This window comes from Musca autumnalis, unplaced genomic scaffold (genome assembly GCF_047663935.1).
Source record: "Musca autumnalis isolate F117 unplaced genomic scaffold, ASM4766393v1 scaffold_2, whole genome shotgun sequence".
NCBI lineage: Eukaryota > Metazoa > Arthropoda > Insecta > Diptera > Muscidae > Musca > Musca autumnalis.
Genome location: NW_027411755.1, coordinates 194,110,029 through 194,135,856, shown reverse-complemented (window position 1 = coordinate 194,135,856; position 25,828 = coordinate 194,110,029). Strand labels below are relative to the sequence as shown.

The 25,828-nt window shown below is 42.3% G+C and overlaps 1 protein-coding gene across 1 annotated transcript in view; it reads left to right on the top strand.

The window, feature by feature from the left end:
• The window catches only part of LOC141395046 (uncharacterized), a 31,480-nt gene extending 14,042 nt beyond the window's left edge, over window positions 1-17,438 (top strand). Inside the window, exons 2-8 of the mRNA XM_073970426.1 lie at window positions 5,898-6,035; window positions 6,105-6,284; window positions 6,355-6,548; window positions 6,616-6,707; window positions 6,787-7,461; window positions 15,840-16,002; window positions 16,110-17,438. Coding sequence (XP_073826527.1) covers window positions 5,898-6,035; window positions 6,105-6,284; window positions 6,355-6,548; window positions 6,616-6,707; window positions 6,787-7,461; window positions 15,840-16,002; window positions 16,110-17,106 — 2,439 coding nt within the window. The 3' untranslated portion in view covers window positions 17,107-17,438. The remainder of the gene's footprint in view (window positions 1-5,897; window positions 6,036-6,104; window positions 6,285-6,354; window positions 6,549-6,615; window positions 6,708-6,786; window positions 7,462-15,839; window positions 16,003-16,109) is intronic.
• Window positions 17,439-25,828: the final 8,390 nt, after the last annotated feature.

Genomic DNA, 25,828 nt, shown 5'->3' with positions numbered 1-25,828 from the left:
ATTAAATGTGTGGACGCCTGTTGTACGTGGAATTCAGGAACAAGAAATCGAAGCCTAGTAAAGTTAAACAGAGAGTTTCCCAAGGTGGGGTGATATTTCCGGATCTGTTTAATCCCTTCTGTATTCCAATCCCTCCAGACGTCATTGAGATCATTATGTATGCGGATGGTTGTACTATCTTTGCATCGGGTATTTCTGAAAGGCTGAACTTCTGTTTGATTGATCCTACCATCTTTTTTCTGCTCGAGGAATATGCAACATATCCGCCACGGAGACTACTGCCACTTTGTTCACTGCATGGACTGCGGAGATGAGGACAGAGTTGAATTTTCTGGTCATTGGACTTTCGACAGAGTGTTCACGTCGTCTGCGCATGCTGCTGCTTCTGCGACAAACTGAAATGCAGGAACAAGTTTCTCAATTCTCTTGCCGTCTTGGAGGTGTCTCAATTAAGCGACTGTAAACAACCCAACATATGGTCGTGTGTCAAACTGTCCTGAGTTCGCTTAGGCTAAAAACGGTTAAATTTCCCAAAAAAAAATGTCAAAAGACCCCTGGAGACACTGCGTGTTGCTTAGGCCAGAAAATTCTGAAGTGCCTCTCGTAGCTTGTGAATACATCTGAAGAACGTCAGCTGCCACGACAAACAAGTGTAGTTTTGGCTCAACAATGATCGGAGTAGTGCAGCCGTCTAAGTTCTTATAGGGCAAAGGATTGATGACTTCTCTCGATTGTGTCACGAATATTATAAAAACCCTGCCCGAGTGATATTGTTGCAATATAAAACTCTCTTCTAGTCGTCAATGAAAACTCTCTTCTGATCATCCAAAAAAATCCCCGCTGATCAACTAGAAGGCCTCTCTTTTGCTCGTCTATAAAGTCTTCCTATTGGTCGTCTATAAAGACTTCCTTCTGGTCGTCTATAAAGACTTCCTTCTGGTCGTCTATAAAGACTTCCTTCTGGTCGTCTATAATGTCTTCCAACGGGTCGGGTATAAAGACATCCTTTCTGGTCGTCTATAAATACTTTCTTCTGATCGTCTATAAAGTCTTCCTACTGGTTGTCTATAAAGACTCCCTTTTGGTCGTCTATAAATACTTCCTTCTGGTCGTCTATAAAGATTTCCAACTGGTCGGGTATAAAGACTTCCTTCTGGTCGTCTGTAAAGTCTTCCTTCTGGTCGTCTATAAAGTTTCCCTTCTGGTCGTCTATATAGTCTTCCTTCTGGTCGTCTATAAAGACTTCCTTCTCGTCGTCTATAAAAACTCCCTTCTGATCGTCTATAAAGACTTCCTTCTGGTCGTCTGTAAAGTCTTCCTTCCGGTCGTCTATAAAGACTTCCTTCTGGTCGTATATAAAGTCTTTCAACTGGTCGGGTATAAAGACTTCCTTCTGGTCGTCTGTAAAGTCTTCCTACTGGTCGCCTATAAAGTCTCCCTTCTGGTCATATATAAAGACTCCCTTTTGGTCGTCTATAAAGACTTCCGTCTGGTCGTCTATAAAGTCTTCCTACTGGTCATCTATAAAGACTCCCTTCTGGTCGTCTCTAAAGACTTCCTTCTGGTCGTCTATAAAGTCTCCCTTCTGGTCGTCTATAAAGACTTCCGTCTGGTCGTCTATAAAGTCTTCCTACTGGTCGTCTGTAAAGACTCCCTTCTGGTCGTCTCTAAAGGCTTCCTTCTGGTCGTCTATAAAGACTTCCTTCTGGTCGTCTATAAAGACTCCCTTCTGGTCGTCTATAAAGACTTCCGTCTGGTAGTCAATAAAGTCTTCCTACTGGTCGTCTATAAAGACTCCCTTTTGGTCGTCTATAAAGACTTCCGTCTGGTCGTCTATAAAGACTCCCTTCTGGTCGTCTATAAAGACTTGCGTCTGGTCGTCTAAAAAGTCTTCCTACTGGTCGTCTATAAAGACTCCCTTCTGGTCGTCTCTAAAGACTTCCTTCTGGTCGCCTATAAAGACTCCCTTTTGGTCGTCTATAAAGACTCGCTTCTGGTCGTCTATAAAGTCTCCCTTCTGGTCATATATAAAGACTCCCTTTTGGTCGTCTATAAAGACTTCCGTCTGGTCGTCTAAAAAGTCTTCCTACTGGTCGTCTATAAAGACTCCCTTCTGGTCGTCTCTAAAGACTTCCTTCTGGTCGCCTATAAAGACTCCCTTTTGGTCGTCTATAAAGACTCGCTTCTGGTCGTCTATAAAGTCTCCCTTCTGGTCGTCTATAAAGAATCCCTTTTGGTCGTCTATAAAGACTTCCGTCTGGTCGTCTATAAAGACTTCCGTCTGGTCGCCTATAAAGACTTCCGTCTGGTCGTCTATAAAGTCTTCCTACTGGTCATCTATAAAGACTCCCTTCTGGTCGTCTCTAAAGACTATCTTCTGGTCGTCTCTAAAGACTTCCTTCTGGTCGTCTATAAAGACTTCCTTTTGGTCGTCTATAAAGACTCGCTTCTGGTCGTCTATAAAGTCTCCCTTCTGGTCATATATAAAGACTCCCTTTTGGTCGTCTATAAAGACTTCCGTCTGGTCGTCTATAAAGACTTCCGTCTGGTCGTCTATAAAGTCTCCCTTCTGGTCGTCTCTAAAGGCTTCCTTCTGGTCGTCTATAAAGACTTCCTTCTGGTCGTCTATAAAGACTCCCTTCTGGTCGTCTATAAAGACTTCCGTCTGGTAGTCAATAAAGTCTTCCTACTGGTCGTCTATAAAGTCTCCCTTCTGGTCATATATAAAGACTCCCTTTTGGTCGTCTATAAAGACTTCCGTCTGGTCGTCTATAAAGTCTTCCTACTGGTCATCTATAAAGACTCCCTTCTGGTCGTCTCTAAAGACTTCCTTCTGGTCGTCTATAAAGACTTCCTTTTGGTCGTCTATAAAGACTCGCTTCTGGTCGTCTATAAAGTCTCCCTTCTGGTCATATATAAAGACTCCCTTTTGGTCGTCTATAAAGACTTCCGTCTGGTCGTCTATAAAGACTCCCTTCTGGTCGTCTATAAAGACTTCCGTCTGGTCGTCTAAAAAGTCTTCCTACTGGTCGTCTATAAAGACTCCCTTCTGGTCGTCTCTAAAGACTTCCTTCTGGTCGCCTATAAAGACTCCCTTCTGGTCGTCTCTAAAGACTTCCTTCTGGTCGTCTATAAAGTCTCCCTTCTGGTCGTCTATAAAGACTTCCGTCTGGTCGTTTCTAAAGACTTCCTTCTGGTCGTCTATAAAGTCTCCCTTCTGGTCGTCTATAAAGACTCCCTTCTGGTCGTCTATAAAGACTTCCGTCTGGTAGTCAATAAAGTCTTCCTACTGGTCGTCTATAAAGACTCCCTTTTGGTCGTCTATAAAGACTTCCGTCTGGTCGTCTATAAAGACTCCCTTCTGGTCGTCTATAAAGACTTCCGTCTGGTCGTCTAAAAAGTCTTCCTACTGGTCGTCTATAAAGACTCCCTTCTGGTCGTCTATAAAGACTTCCGTCTGGTCGTCTAAAAAGTCTTCCTACTGGTCGTCTATAAAGACTCCCTTCTGGTCGTCTCTAAAGACTTCCTTCTGGTCGCCTATAAAGACTCCCTTTTGGTCATATATAAAGACTCCCTTTTGGTCGTCTATAAAGACTTCCGTCTGGTCGTCTATAAAGTCTTCCTACTGGTCATCTATAAAGACTCCCTTCTGGTCGTCTCTAAAGACTTCCTTCTGGTCGTCTATAAAGACTTCCTTTTGGTCGTCTATAAAGACTCGCTTCTGGTCGTCTATAAAGTCTCCCTTCTGGTCATATATAAAGACTCCCTTTTGGTCGTCTATAAAGACTTCCGTCTGGTCGTCTATAAAGTCTCCCTTCTGGTCGTCTCTAAAGGCTTCCTTCTGGTCGTCTATAAAGACTCCCTTCTGGTCGTCTATAAAGACTTCCTTTTGGTCGTCTATAAAGACTCGCTTCTGGTCGTCTATAAAGTCTCCCTTCTGGTCATATATAAAGACTCCCTTTTGGTCGTCTATAAAGACTTCCGTCTGGTCGTCTATAAAGTCTCCCTTCTGGTCGTCTATAAAGACTTCCTTCTGGTCGTCTATAAAGACTTCCTTCTGGTTGTCTATAAAGTCTTCCTACTGGTCGTCTATAAAGACTCCCTTCTGGTCGTCTATAAAGACTCCCTTCTGATCGTCTATAAAGACTCCCTTCTGGTCGTCTATAAAGACTCCCTTCTGGTCGTCTATAAAGACTCCCTTCTGGTAGTCTATAAAGACTCCCTTCTGGTCGTCTATAAAGACTCCCTTCTGGTCGCCTATAAAGACTCCCTTCTGGTCGTTTATAAAGACTCCCTTCTGGTCGTCTATAAAGACTCCCTTCTGGTCGTTTATAAAGACTCCCTTCTGGTCGTCTATAAATACTTCCTTCTGGTTGTCTATAAAGACTCCCTTCTGGTCGTCTATAAAGACTCCCTTCTGGTCGTCTATAAAGACTCCCTTTTGGTCGTCTATAAAGACTTCCGTCTGGTCGTCTATAAAGTCTCCCTTCTGGTCGTCTATAAAGACTTCCTTCTGGTTGTCTATAAAGTCTTTCTACTGGTCGTCTATAAAGTCTCGCTTCTGGTCGTCTATAAAGACTCCCTTCTGGTCGTCTATAAAGACTCCCTTCTGGTCGTCTATAAAGACTCCCTTCTGGTCGTCTATAAAGACTCCCTTCTGGTCGTCTATAAATACTTCCTTCTGGTCGTCTATAAAGACTCCCTTCTGGTCGTCTATAAAGACTCCCTTCTGGTCGTCGATAAAGACTCCCTTCTGGTCGTCTATAAAGACTCCCTTCTGGTCGTCTATAAAGACTCCCTTCTGGTCGTCTATAAAGACTCCCTTCTGGTCGTCTATAAAGACTCCCTTCTGGTCGTCTATAAAGACTCCCTTCTGGTCGTCTATAAAGACTCCCTTCTGGTCGTCTATAAATACTTCCTTCTGGTCGTCTATAAAGACTCCCTTCTGGTCGTCTACAAAGACTCCCTTCTGGTCGTGTATAAAGACTCCCTTCTGGTCGTCTATAAAACTCCCTTTTGGTCGTCTATAAAGACTTCCGTCTGGTCATCTATAAAGTCTCCCTTCTGGTCGTCTATAAAGACTTCCTTCTGGTTGTCTATAAAGTCTTTCTACTGGTCGTCTATAAAGTCTCCCTTCTGGTCGTCTATAAAGACTCCCTTCTGGTCGTCTATAAAGACTCCCTTCTGGTCGTCTATAAAGACTCCCTTCTGGTCGTCTATAAAGACACCCTTCTGGTCATGTATGGTGGAGCCGTCTAAGTTCTTATAGGGAAAGGATTGATGACTTCTCTCGATTGTTTTCTGAATATTATAAAAATCCTGCACTTGTGATAATGTTGCAATATAACACTCCCTTATGTCGTCTATAAATACTCTTGTCTGATCGTCTATAAAAACTCCCTTCTGATCGTTTATAAGGCCTCTCTTTTGCTCGTCTATAAAGTCTTCCTACCGGTCGTCTGTAAAGCATCCCTTCTGGTCACCTATAAAGTCTTCCTTTTGGTCGCATATAAAGAATCCCTTCTGGTCATGTATAAAGATTCCTTTCTGGTCGTCTATAAAGACTCCCGTCCGGTCGACTATAAACCTTCCTTTTGATCTTCAATAAAGACAAACATCTGCTCGTCTATAAAGACTCACTTTTGCTTGTCCATAAATACTTCCTTCTGTTCGTCCATAAATACTACCTTCTGGTCGTACATACAAAGACCTTTCTGTTCTTTTATAAAGACTCCCATCTGGTTATCGTTGTACTCGTCTCCCTTCTGTTCGCCTATAAATACTCCCTTTTGTTAGACACCCCCTTCGGGTCAAACAACTTCGGTCTGACTATAATTCTGATACACAATTTAATATCTTTTTTAATAATTTTATTTCTCTTTTCACTTTCATTGCAGATTTTTCTAATTTACTTTTTTCTGCTAATACCATGGCCTCATACACATGTTATCAAGCGTCTATGTTCGAAAGATAACAGTCGTCTAGTACGGAAAATTGTACGTTCAAAATGGACACCGATATTAGATAAATATCAGGTAAGCAGGAATTCAAACCCAGCATATAGAACCTCAATACTTATTATACCCCTTTTCCACTAATAATAGGTGAAACTTCCTCTCGAATGTCCATTGCATCCATTTCGAGATATATTTGCACCCCGACAAGATGCCAAAAAACGTGATAGACCCACACAATGGACATGCCGATTGTGTGGCAAAAGTTTCTATCAGGAGAAATTTTTGGATTTACATTTTGAGACAAGACATAAAGCAATTATAAATGAGGTAAGGTGGTGGGGGGGAGACTTCAGTCGGGGCAGTATATGATTTAGAATAATGTTGTTCTTCTTTTTAGGCTGAAGACGCTGTATGCTTAGCAGACTATTGCGATATAATGCGTTGTGAAGTATTTCAAACGGAAGAATCATCTTCGTTGAAAATTGGCGATCAAAATATTGCTACAGAAATTGAGGTTTGGGGCGATTCATTTGGTCAAAATTCCGCACTGGCTAAGGCGAATGTAGCATATTTAAGTTTATTACCCATCAGGTGGATAGAAAGTGAAATCAAAAAAAGGTTAACAATAAATTTAAGGGTATCTTCTTCTTCTTTGCAGAACTTCCTCTATTGGTGCATCTCGACAAGCCAAAGTACAAAATCGTCAATTATGTCAGGATAAAATTGGCCAAACTAAATGTCAACAGACTGGTATGTCACACACAAGGACACATTCAACAAATTTCCTTTAAAAATCCCACCTCTCACTCTTTCTCTCTTCCACTTCTAGAAACCTCTAATGAGAACTATATATATAGTAGCAACAACAATAATAACAACAACAACAATGGTGCCTCACGTACAAAATATATGCCACATACACCACAAACACCAGCAGAGAGCTTAACATCATCCGCCGCACCTCACATATATAATAGCGCTAGTGGTAGTACAAGTTCAGCAGCATCGGGATCAACAAGATCACCAAAATCCTATTCATCATCATCATCATCGACGGCTAGCAGTGGTGCTGCTGGTAGTAGTAGTGGCGGCAGCGGCAGCGCCAGCAGTAGTAGTTCATCATCGGGTAGCAGCAGTAGCAAATCATATAGTACAACGACCAGTACTACTACTTCCTCAGCCTCGTCTGCGGCGTCAGCTTCCCCTGCATCAGCAAGTGGTGCTAAAATGAGTGCAGATTCTCCTTATTCCACTGATGCCTCAAAGGATACCACTAATGATAGCTTGAAAGCAAATTCATCCGATGATGATGAAGATGGCGATGGCAGTGAGAGCAGTAAAACGTCAACAACGAATGGCCAATTGACGAATATGCAAAAGATTCGTGCCAATTGTAAGCCAGAAGAGCTGAATAAGTTACAGGCAAAATGTGAATATTTGGTGCGCAGCTGTATTGGAGGCCTTATCCTGTCGATGACCGATCAGCAGTTTAAGGATATGGAAGGTAAAAAACACACTTCTGGTCGTCTATAAAGATTCCAATCTGACCGTCTATAAAAAAGTCAGGGACGCATGCAGGGGGTGACACAAGAAGGCAGCTCCCCTCATCCCAAATGAAAAATTTTCATACAATTTTTGAACATTTTGCTTTTATAGAAACTCTATTAAAAGCGTCTAAAGATAAAATCTGCTGTCTATAGAGACTCCCTTCTGAGCGTCTGTACAGAGACTCCCTTCAAGACGACCTTCTGCTCGTCTATATAAAGACAACCTTCAGCTCGCCTACATAACGAAGATCTTCAGTTCGTCTAAAAGGACGACCTTCAGTTCGCCTATAAAGACGACCTTGAGCTCGTCTATAAAGACGACCCTGAGCTCACCTACAAAAAGACGACCTTGAGCTCGTCTATAAGGACGACATTCAGTTCGTCTATAAAGACAACCTTGAGCTCGTCTATAAAGACGACCCTGAGCTCATCTACAAAAAGACGACCTTGAGCTCGTCTATAAGGACGACATTCAGTTCGTCTATAAAGACAACCTTGAGCTCGTCTATAAAGACGACCTTGAGCTCATCTACAAAAAGACGACCTTGAGCTCGTCTATAAGGACGACATTCAGTTCGTCTATAAAGACAACCTTGAGCTCGTCTATAAAGACGACCTTGAGCTCGTCTATAAAGACGACCTTGAGCTCGTCTATAAAGACGACCTTGAGCTCGTCTATAAAGACGACCTTGAGCTCGTCTATAAAGACGACCTTGAGCTCGTCTATAAAGACGACCTTGAGCTCGTCTATAAAGACGACCTTGAGCTCGTCTATAAAGACGACCTTGAGCTCGTCTATAAAGACGACCTTGAGCTCGTCTATAAAGACGACCTTGAGCTCGTCTATAAAGACGACCTTGAGCTCGTCTATAAAGACGACCTTGAGCTCGTCTATAAAGACGACCTTGAGCTCGTCTATAAAGACGACCTTGAGCTCGTCTATAAAGACGACCTTGAGCTCGTCTATAAAGACGACCCTGAGCTCATCTACAAAAAGACGACCTTGAGCTCGTCTATAAGGACGACATTCAGTTCGTCTATAAAGACAACCTTGAGCTCGTCTATAAAGACGACCTTGAGCTCGTCTATAACGACGACCTTGAGCTCGTCTATAAAGACGACCTTGAGCTCGTCTATAAAGACGACCTTGAGCTCGTCTATAAAGACGACCTTGAGCTCGTCTATAAAGACGACCTTGAGCTCGTCTATAAAGACGACCTTGAGCTCGTCTATAAAGACGACCTTGAGCTCGTCTATAAAGACGACCTTGAGCTCGTCTATAAAGACGACCTTGAGCTCGTCTATAAAGACGACCTTGAGCTCGTCTATAAAGACGACCTTGAGCTCGTCTATAAAGACGACCTTGAGCTCGTCTATAAAGACGACCTTGAGCTCGTCTATAAAGACGACCTTGATCTCGTCTATAAAGACGACCTTGAGTTCGTCTATAAAGACGACCTTGAGCTCGTCTATAAAGACGACCTTGAGCTCGTCTATAAAGACGACGTTCAGTTCGTCTATAAAGACGACCTTCAGTTCGTCTATAAAGACTACCATGAGCTCGTCTATAAAGACGACCTTGAGCTCGTCTATAAAGACGACCTTGAGCTCGTCTATAAAGACGACCTTGAGCTCGTCTATAAAGACGACCTTGAGCTCGTCTATAAAGACGACCTTGATCTCGTCTATAAAGACGACCTTGAGTTCGTCTATAAAGACGACCTTGAGCTCGTCTATAAAGACGACCTTGATCTCGTCTATAAAGACGACCTTGAGTTCGTCTATAAAGACGACCTTGAGTTCGTCTATAAAGACGACCTTGAGCTCGTCTATAAAGACGACGTTCAGTTCGTCTATAAAGACGACCTTCAGTTCGTCTATAAAGACTACCATGAGCTCGTCTATAAAGACGACCTTGAGCTCGTCTATAAAGACGACCTTGAGCTCGTCTATAAAGACGACCTTGAGCTCGTCTATAAAGACGACCTTGAGCTCGTCTATAAAGACGACCTTGATCTCGTCTATAAAGACGACCTTGAGTTCGTCTATAAAGACGACCTTGAGCTCGTCTATAAAGACGACCTTGAGCTCGTCTATAAAGACGACGTTCAGTTCGTCTATAAAGACGACCTTCAGTTCGTCTATAAAGACTACCATGAGCTCGTCTATAAAGACGACCTTGAGCTCGTCTATAAAGACGACCTTGATCTCGTCTATAAAGACGACCTTGAGTTCGTCTATAAAGACGACCTTGAGCTCGTCTATAAAGACGACCTTGAGCTCGTCTATAAAGACGACGTTCAGTTCGTCTATAAAGACGACCTTCAGTTCGTCTATAAAGACTACCATGAGCTCGTCTATAAAGACGACCTTGAGCTCGTCTATAAAGACGACCTTGAGCTCGTCTATAAAGACGACCTTGAGCTCGTCTATAAAGACGACCTTGAGCTCGTCTATAAAGACGACCTTGATCTCGTCTATAAAGACGACCTTGAGTTCGTCTATAAAGACGACCTTGAGCTCGTCTATAAAGACGACCTTGATCTCGTCTATAAAGACGACCTTGAGTTCGTCTATAAAGACGACCTTGAGTTCGTCTATAAAGACGACCTTGAGCTCGTCTATAAAGACGACGTTCAGTTCGTCTATAAAGACGACCTTCAGTTCGTCTATAAAGACTACCATGAGCTCGTCTATAAAGACGACCTTGAGCTCGTCTATAAAGACGACCTTGAGCTCGTCTATAAAGACGACCTTGAGCTCGTCTATAAAGACGACCTTGAGCTCGTCTATAAAGACGACCTTGATCTCGTCTATAAAGACGACCTTGAGTTCGTCTATAAAGACGACCTTGAGCTCGTCTATAAAGACGACCTTGAGCTCGTCTATAAAGACGACGTTCAGTTCGTCTATAAAGACGACCTTCAGTTCGTCTATAAAGACTACCATGAGCTCGTCTATAAAGACGACCTTGAGCTCGTCTATAAAGACGACCTTGAGCTCGTCTATAAAGACGACCTTGAGCTCGTCTATAAAGACGACCTTGAGCTCGTCTATAAAGACGACCTTGATCTCGTCTATAAAGACGACCTTGAGTTCGTCTATAAAGACGACCTTGAGCTCGTCTATAAAGACGACCTTGATCTCGTCTATAAAGACGACCTTGAGTTCGTCTATAAAGACGACCTTGAGTTCGTCTATAAAGACGACCTTGAGCTCGTCTATAAAGACGACGTTCAGTTCGTCTATAAAGACGACCTTCAGTTCGTCTATAAAGACTACCATGAGCTCGTCTATAAAGACGACCTTGAGCTCGTCTATAAAGACGACCTTGAGCTCGTCTATAAAGACGACCTTGAGCTCGTCTATAAAGACGACCTTGAGCTCGTCTATAAAGACGACCTTGATCTCGTCTATAAAGACGACCTTGAGCTCGTCTATAAAGACGACCTTGAGCTCGTCTATAAAGACGACCTTGAGCTCGTCTATAAAGACGACCTTGAGCTCGTCTATAAAGACGACCTTGAGCTCGTCTATAAAGACGACCTTGAGCTCGTCTATAAAGACGATGTTCAGTTCGTCTATAAAGACGACCTTCAGTTCGTCTATAAAGACTACCATGAGCTCGTCTATAAAGACGACCTTGAGCTCGTCTGTAAAGACGACCTTGAGCTCGTCTATAAAGACGACCTTGAGCTCGTCTACAAAGACGACCTTGAGCTCGTCTATAAAGACGACCTTGAGCTCGTCTATAAAGACGACCTTGAGCTCGTCTATAAAGACGACCTTGAGCTCGTCTATAAAGACGACCTTGAGCTCGTCTATAAAGACGACCTTGAGCTCGTCTATAAAGACGACCTTGAGCTCGTTCGTCTATAAAGACGACCTTGAGCTCGTTCGTCTATAAAGACGACCTTGAGCTCGTTCGTCTATAAAGACGACCTTGAGCTCGTTCGTCTATAAAGACGACCTTGAGCTCGTTCGTCTATAAAGACGACCTTGAGCTCGTTCGTCTATAAAGACGACCTTGAGCTCGTTCGTCTATAAAGACGACCTTGAGCTCGTTCGTCTATAAAGACGACCTTGAGCTCGTTCGTCTATAAAGACGACCTTGAGCTCGTTCGTCTATAAAGACGACCTGGAGCTCGTCTATAAAGACGACCTGGAGCTCGTCTATAAAGACGACCTGGAGCTCGTCTATAAAGACGACCTGGAGCTCGTCTATAAAAACGACCTGGAGCTCGTCTATAAAGACGACCTGGAGCTCGTCTATAAAGACGACCTTGAGCTCGTCTATAAAGACGACCTTGAGCTCGTCTATAAAGACGACCTTGAGCTCGTCTATAAAGACGACCTTGAGCTCGTCTATAAAGACGACCTTGAGCTCGTCTATAAAGACGACCTTGAGCTCGTCTATAAAGACGACCTTGAGCTCGTCTATAAAGACGACCTTGAGCTCGTCTATAAAGACGACCTTGAGCTCGTCTACAAAAAGACGACCTTGAGCTCGTCTACAAAAAGACGACCTTGAACTCGTCTACAAAAAGACGACCTTGAGCTCGTCTACAAAAAGACGACCTTGAGCTCGTCTACAAAAAGACGACCTTGAGCTCGTCTACAAAAAGACGACCTTGAGCTCGTCTACAAAAAGACGACCTTGAGCTCGTCTATAAAGACGACCTTGAGCTCGTCTATAAAGACGACCTTGAGCTCGTCTATAAAGACGACCTTGAGCTCGTCTATAAAGACGACCTTGAGCTCGTCTATAAAGACGACCTTGAGCTCGTCTATAAAGACGACCTTGAGCTCGTCTATAAAGACGACCTTGAGCTCGTCTATAAAGACGACCTTGAGCTCGTCTATAAAGACGACCTTGATCTCGTCTATAAAGACGACCTTGAGTTCGTCTATAAAGACGACCTTGAGCTCGTCTATAAAGACGACCTTGAGCTCGTCTATAAAGACGACGTTCAGTTCGTCTATAAAGACGACCTTCAGTTCGTCTATAAAGACTACCATGAGCTCGTCTATAAAGACGACCTTGAGCTCGTCTATAAAGACGACCTTGAGCTCGTCTATAAAGACGACCTTGAGCTCGTCTATAAAGACGACCTTGAGCTCGTCTATAAAGACGACCTTGATCTCGTCTATAAAGACGACCTTGAGCTCGTCTATAAAGACGACCTTGAGCTCGTCTATAAAGACGACCTTGAGCTCGTCTATAAAGACGACCTTGAGCTCGTCTATAAAGACGACCTTGAGCTCGTCTATAAAGACGATGTTCAGTTCGTCTATAAAGACGACCTTCAGTTCGTCTATAAAGACTACCATGAGCTCGTCTATAAAGACGACCTTGAGCTCGTCTGTAAAGACGACCTTGAGCTCGTCTATAAAGACGACCTTGAGCTCGTCTACAAAGACGACCTTGAGCTCGTCTATAAAGACGACCTTGAGCTCGTCTATAAAGACGACCTTGAGCTCGTCTATAAAGACGACCTTGAGCTCGTCTATAAAGACGACCTTGAGCTCGTCTATAAAGACGACCTTGAGCTCGTCTATAAAGACGACCTTGAGCTCGTTCGTCTATAAAGACGACCTTGAGCTCGTTCGTCTATAAAGACGACCTTGAGCTCGTTCGTCTATAAAGACGACCTTGAGCTCGTTCGTCTATAAAGACGACCTTGAGCTCGTTCGTCTATAAAGACGACCTTGAGCTCGTTCGTCTATAAAGACGACCTTGAGCTCGTTCGTCTATAAAGACGACCTTGAGCTCGTTCGTCTATAAAGACGACCTTGAGCTCGTTCGTCTATAAAGACGACCTTGAGCTCGTTCGTCTATAAAGACGACCTGGAGCTCGTCTATAAAGACGACCTGGAGCTCGTCTATAAAGACGACCTGGAGCTCGTCTATAAAGACGACCTGGAGCTCGTCTATAAAAACGACCTGGAGCTCGTCTATAAAGACGACCTGGAGCTCGTCTATAAAGACGACCTTGAGCTCGTCTATAAAGACGACCTTGAGCTCGTCTATAAAGACGACCTTGAGCTCGTCTATAAAGACGACCTTGAGCTCGTCTATAAAGACGACCTTGAGCTCGTCTATAAAGACGACCTTGAGCTCGTCTATAAAGACGACCTTGAGCTCGTCTATAAAGACGACCTTGAGCTCGTCTATAAAGACGACCTTGAGCTCGTCTACAAAAAGACGACCTTGAGCTCGTCTACAAAAAGACGACCTTGAACTCGTCTACAAAAAGACGACCTTGAGCTCGTCTACAAAAAGACGACCTTGAGCTCGTCTACAAAAAGACGACCTTGAGCTCGTCTACAAAAAGACGACCTTGAGCTCGTCTACAAAAAGACGACCTTGAACTCGTCTACAAAAAGACGACCTTGAGCTCGTCTATAAAGACGACTGTGAGCTCGTCTATAAAGACGACCTTGAGTTCGTCTTTATAGTCGACCTTGAGTTCGTCTATAAAGACGACCTTCAGTTCGTCTATAAAGACTACCTTGAGCTCGTCTATAAAGACGACCTTGAGCTCGTCTATAAAGACGACCTTGAGCTCGTCTATAAAGACGACCTTGAGCTCGTCTATAAAGACGACCTTGAGCTCGTCTATAAAGACGACCTTGAGCTCGTCTATAAAGACGACCTTGAGCTCGTCTATAAAGACGACCTTGAGCTCGTCTATAAAGACGACCTTGAGCTCGTCTATAAAGACGACCTTGAGCTCGTCTATAAAGACGACCTTCAGTTCGTCTATAAAGACTACCATGAGCTCGTCTATAAAGACTACCATGAGCTCGTCTATAAAGACGACCTTGAGCTCGTCTATAAAGACGACCTTGAGCTCGTCTATAAAGACGACCTTGAGCTCGTCTATAAAGACGACCTTGAGCTCGTCTATAAAGACGACCTTGAGCTCGTCTATAAAGACGACCTTGAGCTCGTCTATAAAGACGACCTTGAGCTCGTCTATAAAGACGACCTTGAGCTCGTCTATAAAGACGACCTTGAGCTCGTCTATAAAGACGACCTTGAGCTCGTCTATAAAGACGACCTTGAGCTCGTCTATAAAGACGACGTTCAGTTCGTCTATAAAGACGACCTTCAGTTCGTCTATAAAGACTACCATGAGCTCGTCTATAAAGACGACCTTGAGCTCGTCTGTAAAGACGACCTTGAGCTCGTCTATAAAGACGACCTTGAGCTCGTCTATAAAAACGACCTTGAGCTCGTCTATAAAAACGACCTTGAGCTCGTCCATAAAGACGACCTTGAGCTCGTCTATAAAGACGACCTTGAGCTCGTCCATAAAGACGACCTTGAGCTCGTCTATAAAGACGACCTTGAGCTCGTCTATAAAGACGACCTTGAGCTCGTCTATAAAGACGACCTTGAGCTCGTCTATAAAGACGACCTTGAGCTCGTCTATAAAGACGACCTTGAGCTCGTCTATAAAGACGACCTTGAGCTCGTCTATAAAGACGACCTTGAGCTCGTCTATAAAGACGACCTTGAGCTCGTCTATAAAGACGACCTTGAGCTCGTCTATAAAGACGACCTTGAGCTCGTCTATAAAGACGACCTTGAGCTCGTCTATAAAGACGACCTTGAGCTCGTCTATAAAGACGACCTTGAGCTCGTCTATAAAGACGACCTTGAGCTCGTCTATAAAGACGACCTTGAGCTCGTCTATAAAGACGACCTTGAGCTCGTCTATAAAGACGACCTTGAGCTCGTCTATAAAGACGACCTTGAGCTCGTCTATAAAGACGACCTTGAGCTCGTCTATAAAGACGACCTTGAGCTCGTCTATAAAGACGACCTTGAGCTCGTCTATAAAGACGACCTTGAGCTCGTCTATAAAGACGACCTTGAGCTCGTCTATAAAGACGACCTTGAGCTCGTCTATAAAGACGACCTTGAGCAACCTTGAGCTCGTCTATAAAGACAACCTTCAGCTCGTCTATAAAGACAACTTTCAGCTCGTCTATAAAGACGACCTTCAACTCGTCTATAAAGACGACCTTCAACTCGTCTATAAAGACGACCTTGAGCTCGTCAATAAAGACGACCTTGAGCTCATCAATAACGACGACCTTGAGCTCGTCTATAACGACGATATTGAGCGCTTCTATAAGGAATATGTCTGGTCTTCTATAAATACTACCTTCAGCTCGTCTATAGAGATTCCCTCAGCTTATTTATAGATACTCCTCTCAGTTCGTTTTTAGGCCCCCCTCATCTCATCTCTACGTCCTCCTTTGTTAATGGATTCCCTCATTTTTTGTACTTCCGAATTAATCTTTCTTTTTTATATTTTTGCAGAGGAAATGAATAAAGCTGTCTGCTGGTATCTAACATGCGATCGCTATTGGGAAGATGGTCCACTGGAGCCACGTGCCTTTCCTTGGGGTTTAATTATAATCCTAATTTTCGTTTTATCATCGGGCATTTGTTTTTGTTACTACATCATTTGGATACTATTTGAGTAAGTTGATTAAGAGCCTCCGATGCCATAACAAATTGAAAATCTCACTTGTCTTAAATTGTACGATTAAAGAAATTTTTGGATAAAACCCAAGTTTTTTGTTACAGCTCCGAAGAGACGACAATCAACAATGCCACCAATACAGCAACAGCCGCCAATCATCTATACCAACAGCATATGCAACAACAAGAACATCTGCATCATCTACAGCAGCAGCAGCTTCAGCCGGGTATGGTATCATCGGCGGCGGCGGCTCATCTGTTGCACCCACAGCATCGTCAGCATTTGTATATACCCGCCAGCCAACAGCAGCAGCACCCATCAATGCAAGATCATTATCATTTTCAAGAGTACCCTACTACCGGGATCCATCACCATCTTGGTATGAGCGGCAGCGTAGAGCATCAGACCACCAACAGCAGCAATACCAGCAGCAGCCACCACCACCATCAGCAGCAGCAGCACAATCAGTACTATTACCACCAGGCCCAGGGCGAGGTCGGACATCACGATTTATACCCCGAACCAGTGCAATACGACTATCGTCACAGCCCCAGACGTTACATAGGCGATCAGCGTCGGCCGGGTACACCTACGATTACGATGGCTACCGGACAGCCAGCGGGGATAGGCGTAGCGGGCGTTGGCGCACAGACTCCACTGCGTCATGCTTCCCAGACGCAGAATCTGGCCTACCAACAGGACATTTTAGACCGACGCGATTATATAAGTAGTCGACCCATAGCCACAACGGTTGTTAGCAGCCATAGTACATTGGCGTCAACACGTGGACCAAACACAGGCTCTTCGGGAGCCCTTTCAAGTCTCAGTCATCATTCGCAGGCTCAGCTAGACTGTGATAATACATTACCGGCAACACATTTAGGCAGTAGTAGCAGCTCCGTGGGCGGTGGCAAGCATTATAACACCATACCACGACCCCTGGAGCCAAGGCAGCGTTATGTTAGCGGTTCACAGCAATCGTTAAGAGGATCCTCATCCCAGCACGAAATCATCCAAAATGAAGTTGGGCACAATGAACATTATATCTATGTAACTTATCCGCCGGATTTAAAGAAACGCTTTTTTGAAAAATACGAATGAAGAGGAGAAGAAGAAGAAGAACAAGCTTAATTTCATGGAGAATGAATCACAAGGCCCAAGTCTAAGTGAAGAGAATTGTTCAAATCTGCTGCTAAAAAGAGAAGGAGTAATGGAATCCAAATAGAGAGAGATAGAGAACGAGTGAAAGAGAGGAAAGTATAATAATCATTTTATTCATCATTTTCTTATGAAAAACAAATACTCGCAAAATTGTAGTCGAAAAGAAAGGAAAACTCTTTTTTTAGTAATAAAATATTTTTCATTTTCTTACGCCTCGCCTCAAACATCATCAGCATCATATTTCCAAAGATTTTCACAGTGATTGGCAAAAAGCATGGAAATTTTGGAAATAATTTGAGAAATTGAAATGGGAATGTGGTCGTGAGAATGAAGAAACGAGAAAAGTTCATTCATGCTTTTCAAGTGTCATTTCTTTAGATAGTTATCGTGCCTACCAGCCATTTTAGTTGGCCACCGTAGGATTTTTAGAGTTGTCAGGTTGAGTGGACTTGTCCACGAATAAAATATGTACATTTGGGTTATGCATTTGAATATGTACATTTGGGTTATGCAATGAATTTCTACATAAGATTACATAAAATCTTAATTATAAGGTGATTCGTTACAAAAACCTCGCACACAAAATAATTTTAAAATTTGAATTTATCAGAATTATAGGCCATTTTTTGAAGTCATGGATTGAACCGCAGGCCTTCTTATGCAAGGCGGATGTGCTTACCACTGAACCAAGGTGGCTCTCCAAAATTCACTTTTCAGTAATTTTTTAGAAATATATGTGAGACGTATGCGAATGATTTGACCGATATAGACTATCTATATTCGAACCAGTCTATGTCTGGAAGAATTATTAAGATGCCTGATGTGATATTTTAAGGAACAATGTTGAACGATTATTAAGGATTTACACGAAGGATTGGAACGATGTGGTCATCTAAACTCGGACTATATTTTACGAAGTTGAAACATTGAACCAAATCGGTTGATTTGGCCGAGAGTTATCATGCCCACCCGCCAGACAGACGGTCCAATAGACTCTTAATTGTCTGAAAAATACTTGGGGACCAAAGTCTTTATATCGATGATGCACATGTTTGATCCCATCGACTAAAGACTAAAGGTATAAATATGTAGCTTAATCGATTGTTATCGATACCTACACCTCCCAATCTTTATTAATTTTTTTCTCTTGTTCCATCAGCTGCTGTACACAGTAGTATGGGAAACAAAAAACGATCGCTAGCAAGTCTATAAGGACTCTCAGATTTAATTCTGATCTTCTATGAAAAGTCCTGTCTGAAAAAAGTCCTGGCCTTCAGTTCGTCTATAAAGACGACCTTCAGTTCGTCTATAAAGACGACCTTCAGTTCGTCTATAAAGACGACCTTCAGTTAGTCTATAAAGACGACCTTCAGTTCGTCTATAAAGACGACCTTCAGTTAGTCTATAAAGACGACCTTCAGTTCGTCTATAAAGACGACCTTCAGTTCGTCTATAAAGACGACCTTCAGTTCGTCTATAAAGACGACCTTCAGTTCGTCTATAAAGACGACCTTCAGTTCGTCTATAAAGACGACCTTCAGTTCGTCTATAAAGACGACCTTCAGTTCGTCTATAAAGACGACCTTCAGTTCGCCTATAAAGACGACCTTCAGTTCGTCTATAAAGACGACCTTCAGTTAGTCTATAAAGACGACCTTCAGTTCGTTTATAAAGACGACCTTCAGTTCGTCTATAAAGACGACCTTCAGTTCGTCTATAAAGACGACCTTCAGTTCGTCTATAAAGACGAGCTTCAGTTCGTCTATAAAGACGACCTTCAGTTCGTCTGTAAAGACGACCTTGAGCTCGTCTATAAAGACGACCTTGAGCTCGTCTATAAAGACGACCTTGAGCTCGTCTATAAAGACGACCTTGAGCTCGTCTATAAAGACGACCTTGAGCTCGTCTATAAAGACGACCTTGAGCTCGTCTATAAAGACGACCTTCAGTTCGTCTATAAAGACGACCTTCAGTTCGTCTATAAAGACGACCTTCAGTTCGTCTATAAAGACGACCTTCAGTTCGTCTATAAAGACGACCTTCAGTTCGTCTATAAAGACGACCTTCAGTTCGTCTATAAAGACGACCTTCAGTTCGTCTATAAAGACGACCTTCAGTTCGTCTATAAAGACGACCTTCAGTTCGTCTATAAAGACGACCTTCAGTTCGTCTATAAAGACGACCTTCAGTTCGTCTATAAAGACGACCTTCAGTTCGTCTATAAAGACGACCTTCAGTTCGTCTATAAAGACGACCTTCAGTTCGTCTATAAAGACGACCTTCAGTTCGTCTATAAAGACGACCTTCAGTTCGTCTATAAAGACGACCTTCAGTTCGTCTATAAAGACGACCTTCAGTTCGTCTATAAAGACGACCTTCAGTTCGTCTATAAAGACGACCTTCAGTTCGTCTATAAAGACGACCTTCAGTTCGTCTATAAAGACGACCTTCAGTTCGTCTATAAAGACGACCTTCAGTTCGTCTATAAAGACGACCTTCAGTTCGTCTATAAAGACGACCTTCAGTTCGTCTATAAAGACGACCTTCAGTTCGTCTATAAAGACGACCTTCAGTTCGTCTATAAAGACGACCTTCAGTTCGTCTATAAAGACGACCTTCAGTTCGTCTATAAAGACGACCTTCAGTTCGTCTATAAAGACGACCTTCAGTTCGTCTATAAAGACGGCCTTCAGTTCGTCTATAAAGACGACCTTCAGTTCGTCTATAAAGACGGCCTTCAGTTCGTCTATAAAGACGACCTTCAGTTCGTCTATAAAGACGACCTTCAGTTCGTCTATAAAGACGACCTTCAGTTCGTCTATAAAGACGACCTTCAGTTCGTCTATAAAGACGACCTTCAGTTCGTCTATAAAGACGAGCTTCAGTTCGTCTATAAAGACGAGCTTCAGTTCGTCTATAAAGACGACCTTCAGTTCGTCTATAAAGACGACCTTCAGTTCGTCTGTAAAGACGACCTTGAGCTCGTCTATAAAGACGACCTTGAGCTCGTCTATAAAGACGACCTTGAGCTCGTCTATAAAGACGACCTTGAGCTCGTCTATAAAGACGACCTTGAGCTCGTCTATAAAGACGACCTTGAGCTCGTCTATAAAGACGACCTTGAGCTCGTCTATAAAGACGACCTTGAGCTCGTCTATAAAGACGACCTTGAGCTCGTCTATAAAGACGACGTTGAGCTCGTCTATAAAGACGACCTTGAGCTCGTCTATAAAGACGACCTTCAGTTCGTCTATAAAGACGACCTTCAGTTCGTCTATAAAGACGACCTTCAGTTCGTCTATAAAGACGACCTTCAGTTCGTCTATAAAGACAACCTTCAGTTCGTCTATAAAGACGACCTTCAGTTCGTCTATAAAGACGACCTTCAGTTCGTCTATAAAGACGACCTTCAGTTCGTCTATAAAGACGACCTTCAGTTCGTCTATAAAGACGACCTTCAGTTCGTCTATAAAGACGACCTTCAGTTCGTCTATAAAGACGACCTTCAGTTCGTCTATAAAGACGACCTTCAGTTCGTCTATAAAGACGACCTTCAGTTCGTCTATAAAGACGACCTTCAGTTCGTCTATAAAGACGACCTTCAGTTCGTCTATAAAGACGACCTTCAGTTCGTCTATAAAGACGACCTTCAGTTCGTCTATAAAGACGACCTTCAGTTCGTCTATAAAGACGGCCTTCAGTTCGTCTATAAAGACGACCTTCAGTTCGTCTATAAAGACGGCCTTCAGTTCGTCTATAAAGACGACCTTCAGTTCGTCTATAAAGACGACCTTCAGTTCGTCTATAAAGACGAACTTCAGTTCGTCTATAAAGACGACCTTCAGTTCGTCTATAAAGACGACCTTCAGTTCGTCTATAAAGACGACCTTCAGTTCGCCTACAAAGACTGCCTTCGGTTCGCCTATAAAGACGACCTTCAGTTAGTCTATAAAGACGACCTTCATTTCGTCTATAAAGACGACCTTCAGTTTGTCTATAAAGACGACCTTCAGTTTGTCTATAAAGACGACCTTCAGTTCGTTTATAAAGACGACCTTCAGTTCGTCTATAAAGACGACCTTCAGTTCGTCTATAAAGACGACCTTCAGTTCGTCTATAAAGACGACCTTCAGTTCGTCTATAAAGACGACCTTCAGTTCGTCTATAAAGACGACCTTCGGTTCGTCTATAAAGACGACCTTCAGTTCGTCTATAAAGACGACCTTCAGTTCGTCTATAAAGACGACCTTCAGTTCGTCTATAAAGACGACCTTCAGTTCGTCTATAAAGACGACCTTCAGTTCGTCTATAAAGACGACCTTCAGTTCGTCTATAAAGACGACCTTCAGTTCGTCTATAAAGACGACCTTCAGTTCGTCTATAAAGACGACCTTCAGTTCGTCTATAAAGACGACCTTCAGTTCGTCTATAAAGACGACCTTCAGTTCGTCTATAAAGACGACCTTCAGTTCGTCTATAAAGACGACCTTCAGTTCGTCTATAAAGACGACCTTCAGTTCGTCTATAAAGACGACCTTCAGTTCGTCTATAAAGACGACCTTCAGTTCGTCTATAAAGACGACCTTCAGTTCGTCTATAAAGACGACCTTCAGTTCGTCTATAAAGACGACCTTCAGTTCGTCTATAAAGACGACCTTCAGTTCGTCTATAAAGACGACCTTCAGTTCGTCTATAAAGACGACCTTCAGTTCGTCTAGAAAGACGACCTTCAGTTCGTCTAGAAAGACGACCTTCAGTTCGTCTAGAAAGACGACCTTCAGTTCGTCTAGAAAGACGACCTTCAGTTCGTCTAGAAAGACGACCTTCAGTTCGTCTATAAAGACGACCTTCAGTCAATAAAGACGACCTTCAGTTCATCTATAAAGACGACCTTCAGTCAATAAAGACGACCTTCAGTTCGTCAATAAAGACGACTTTCAGTTCGTCTATAAAGACGACCTTCAGTTCGTCAATAAAGACGACCTTCAGTTCGTCTATAAACACGACCTTCAGTTCGTCTATAAAGACGACTTTCAGTTCGTCTATAAAGACGACCTTCGGTTCGTCTATAAAGACGACCTTCAGTTCGTCTATAAAGACGACCTTCAGTTCGTCTATAAAGACGACCTTCGGTTCGTCTATAAAGACGACCTTCAGTTCGTCTATAAAGACGACCTTCGGTTCGTCTATAAAGACGACCTTCAGTTCGTCTATAAAGACGACCTTCGGTTCGTCTATAAAGACGACCTTCAGTTCGTCTATAAAGACGACCTTCGGTTCGTCTATAAAGACGACCTTCAGTTCGTCTATAAGGACGACCTTCAGTTCGTCTATAAAGACGACCTTCAGTTCGTCTATAAAGACGACCGTCAGTTCGTCTATAAAGACGAACCGAGCCTGGCTCAAGCTGATTTTTTTATTTCAAAATTGTTGCCTATTAGGGCGAAGATCATTTAATATATAATTTTAATTAACTTCTGGGTGGAGTCGAGATTAATGACAGATGTTTTTTTTTGCAAATGAAAAAGGAAAGCCGAAGATTCGAACCCATACAACCACCATGTGACCGGTTTTGTCGTTGGTAGCGGCTCAATAGACATATCGGCTGTGGAGTGGCTTTTCTGTCATCATTTACTCCTCATTTATTGCTATTAAATATTCCGCCCAAAAGTATGCTCATAATTGTACCCTTTTTGACAAGCTGTAAAATTATAAGCAATTAATGGCGTAGATGGTACCAAAGGAACTCTTTGTTTTCTTAGCTCTCATTGACGACACATTTTCAGAATTTCAAACTTGTTTTTGAACAGTCAATCATTCATCGACTGCCTCTTCTCAATATGTACGGATGTATTAGTAGTTTTTTTTCACCTTAGATTATATATGTATATCGCCTGGGTAGATTTCTCTCATATCAATGAAAGCACCCCGGGCTTCTTTCTAACGTCGAGTCCAATCGAAGTACCGAAAAATAGTGGAAATACTCAGAAAATGTGGCCAGCATTTCGCTTATGGGTTTTATTCAGCGCGGAATTTTAATGTGATTCGCCTCGGTTTGGAACTAAAGGAGCGAACGCAATGAGAAATTCATGGCTATCCAAGCTTCAATTTATGTAAAAGAATAAAGAAATGCAAGATCGCATTTTAATTAGTTAGTACCTTCCCTTCATTCTTTTACATGAAATTGAGCGTGAAGCAAGCGACATACGTATTTCATTGTGTTTTCATCTTAAGATATTCAGTGTAGAAAGCAGGCGTGATAACCATTGCACCGCTATGGCACCCTCTGCACTTCCTTAACAACTATATTCTATTAATCTCCAAATATTGTCACCTCAACAATGTTTAAATTTCGAGCAAAACCATTCACAATTTCCAGAATTATTTTGAAAAATTCATGAAATTGCCTAAAACTGTGCATACCAATGGAAAAGAAAAAAAAAAGCATTCGCACACACTCGCATAACTTAAGACATAAACGACGATGACAACAACAACAAATAAAATACCAAAGATGATCATAAATATTATTAACATTATTATAATTATTGCATTGTATGTAACAAAAACAACAAACCAAACAAACAAAATAACAAATGACGCCCCCCCCCACACACACACACATACACATCCACAAAAACCTTACATCACACAATAATTCTCATTCGATCTAAGTATTTTTAAGTATATATTGTATTTATATACATACATACCTTAAGCAAGTATAAAACAACAACAAAAAGACAACACTAATAGTTATGTATATGTTTTAGTCAATTATTTTCCCCCACACAAATGTCTTTTTCTTTATGGCTTAAATAAAATTTAAATTATTGTTAGCAAAAATTTTATAGGTTAGAACAAGATTAAGATTATTAATTATTTTTTAAGAAACTACGCTTAATTTATTAACAGAATAACCAAAACCAAACCAACAAACTTAACAACAAAAGCAACCAAAGGAAACCCATCAAAATAACATCAACAACAACAAGAATTAATTTAATTTTATTGTAATTATTTAAGAACAAACAGTAAACAAGAAATTTGTAATTAAAACCCAAAACAAAACAAAATGAAAATAAAACAAAGAATAAAATATTTGAATTTCTTACCATTTCAAAAATACTTTTGAATTTTCCTTTTGGGTTCAATTGGGTTAGAAGTAATAGTGGGAGGAAAGGAAAAAAGAATGAAAAAAGAATTAAAAATATAGGGCATACAGGCCATCTATAAAGACGACCTAGCTTTAGCTCGTCTATAGGGATGACCTTTAGCTAGTCTATAAAAACGAAATTTAGCTCGTCTATAAAGACGACCACCAGCTCGTCTATGAAGACGCCTTTTAGATCGTCTATAAAGACGCTCTATAGGTAGTCTATAAAGACGCCCTTTAGGACGTCTATAAAGACGCCCTTTAGGTCGTCTATAAAGACGCCCTTTAGGTCGTCCATAAAGACGCCCTTTTGGTCGTTTATAAAGACGCCCTTTAGGTCTTCTATTAAGACGCCCTTTAGGTCGTCTATAAAGAGGCCCTTTAGGTCGTCCATAAAGACGCCCTTTAGGTCGTCTATAAAGACGCCCTTAAGGTAGTCTATTAAGACGCCCTTTAGGTCGTCTATAAAGACGCCCTTTAGGTCGTCTATAAAGACGCCCTTTAGGTCGTCCATAAAGACGCCCTTTAGGTCGTCCATAAAGACGGCCTTTAGGTAATCTATAAAGGCGCCCTTTAGGTCTTCTATTAAGACGCCCTTTAGGTCTTCTATTAAGACGCCCTTTAGGTCTTCTATTAAGACGCCCTTTAGGTCGTCTATAAAGACGCCCTTTAGGTCGTCTATAAAGACGCCCTTTAGGTCGTCTATAAAGACGCCCTTTAGGTCGTCCATAAAGACGCCCTTTAGGTCGTCCATAAAGACGCCCTTTAGGTCGTCTATAAAGATGCCCTTTAGGTCGTCTATAAAGACGCCCTTTAGGTCGTCTATAAAGACGTCCTTTAGGTCGTCTATAAAGACGCCCTTTAGGTCGTCTATAAAGACTCCCTTTAGGTCGTCTATAAAGACGCCCTTTAGGTCGTCTATAAAGACTCCCTTTAGGTCGTCTATAAAGACGCCCTTTACTTACTTACGTAGTTGGCCCATTGCAGAACATTTGTTCCATAGACCGAACTAAGAAAAGATCTCCATTTCTCTCTATTTTTCGCTTGACTTTTTGGAATACCGCGTCTTTTCATTTCTTCATCCACTTGTATGCTCCATCGAAGCTTAGGCCTACCGATTCTGCGTGCACCGCCATGTGGCATGTATTCGTACGCCTTTTTAGCGGGTTCATCATCGCTCATTCTCATGATATGGCCTAGCCAACGCAATCGTTGCATCTCGATACGTTTAACTATATTCATGCCTTTGTATAGCTGATATAGCTCTTGGCTCATACGACGTCGATATTCACCGTCAACGCAAATCGGCCCGTAGATCTTTTGAAGAATTTTCCTCTCAAACACACCAAGCACTGCCTTATCTGCTTGCGCAGGTACCGAGGCTTCGGAGCCATACATTAGCACGGGTAGTATCAGCGTTTTGTATAGTGTTATTTTTGTTTGACGAGCTATGGCTTTGTTTCTAAATCGCTTACTTAAACCATAGAAGCATCTTTTGGCCAATAC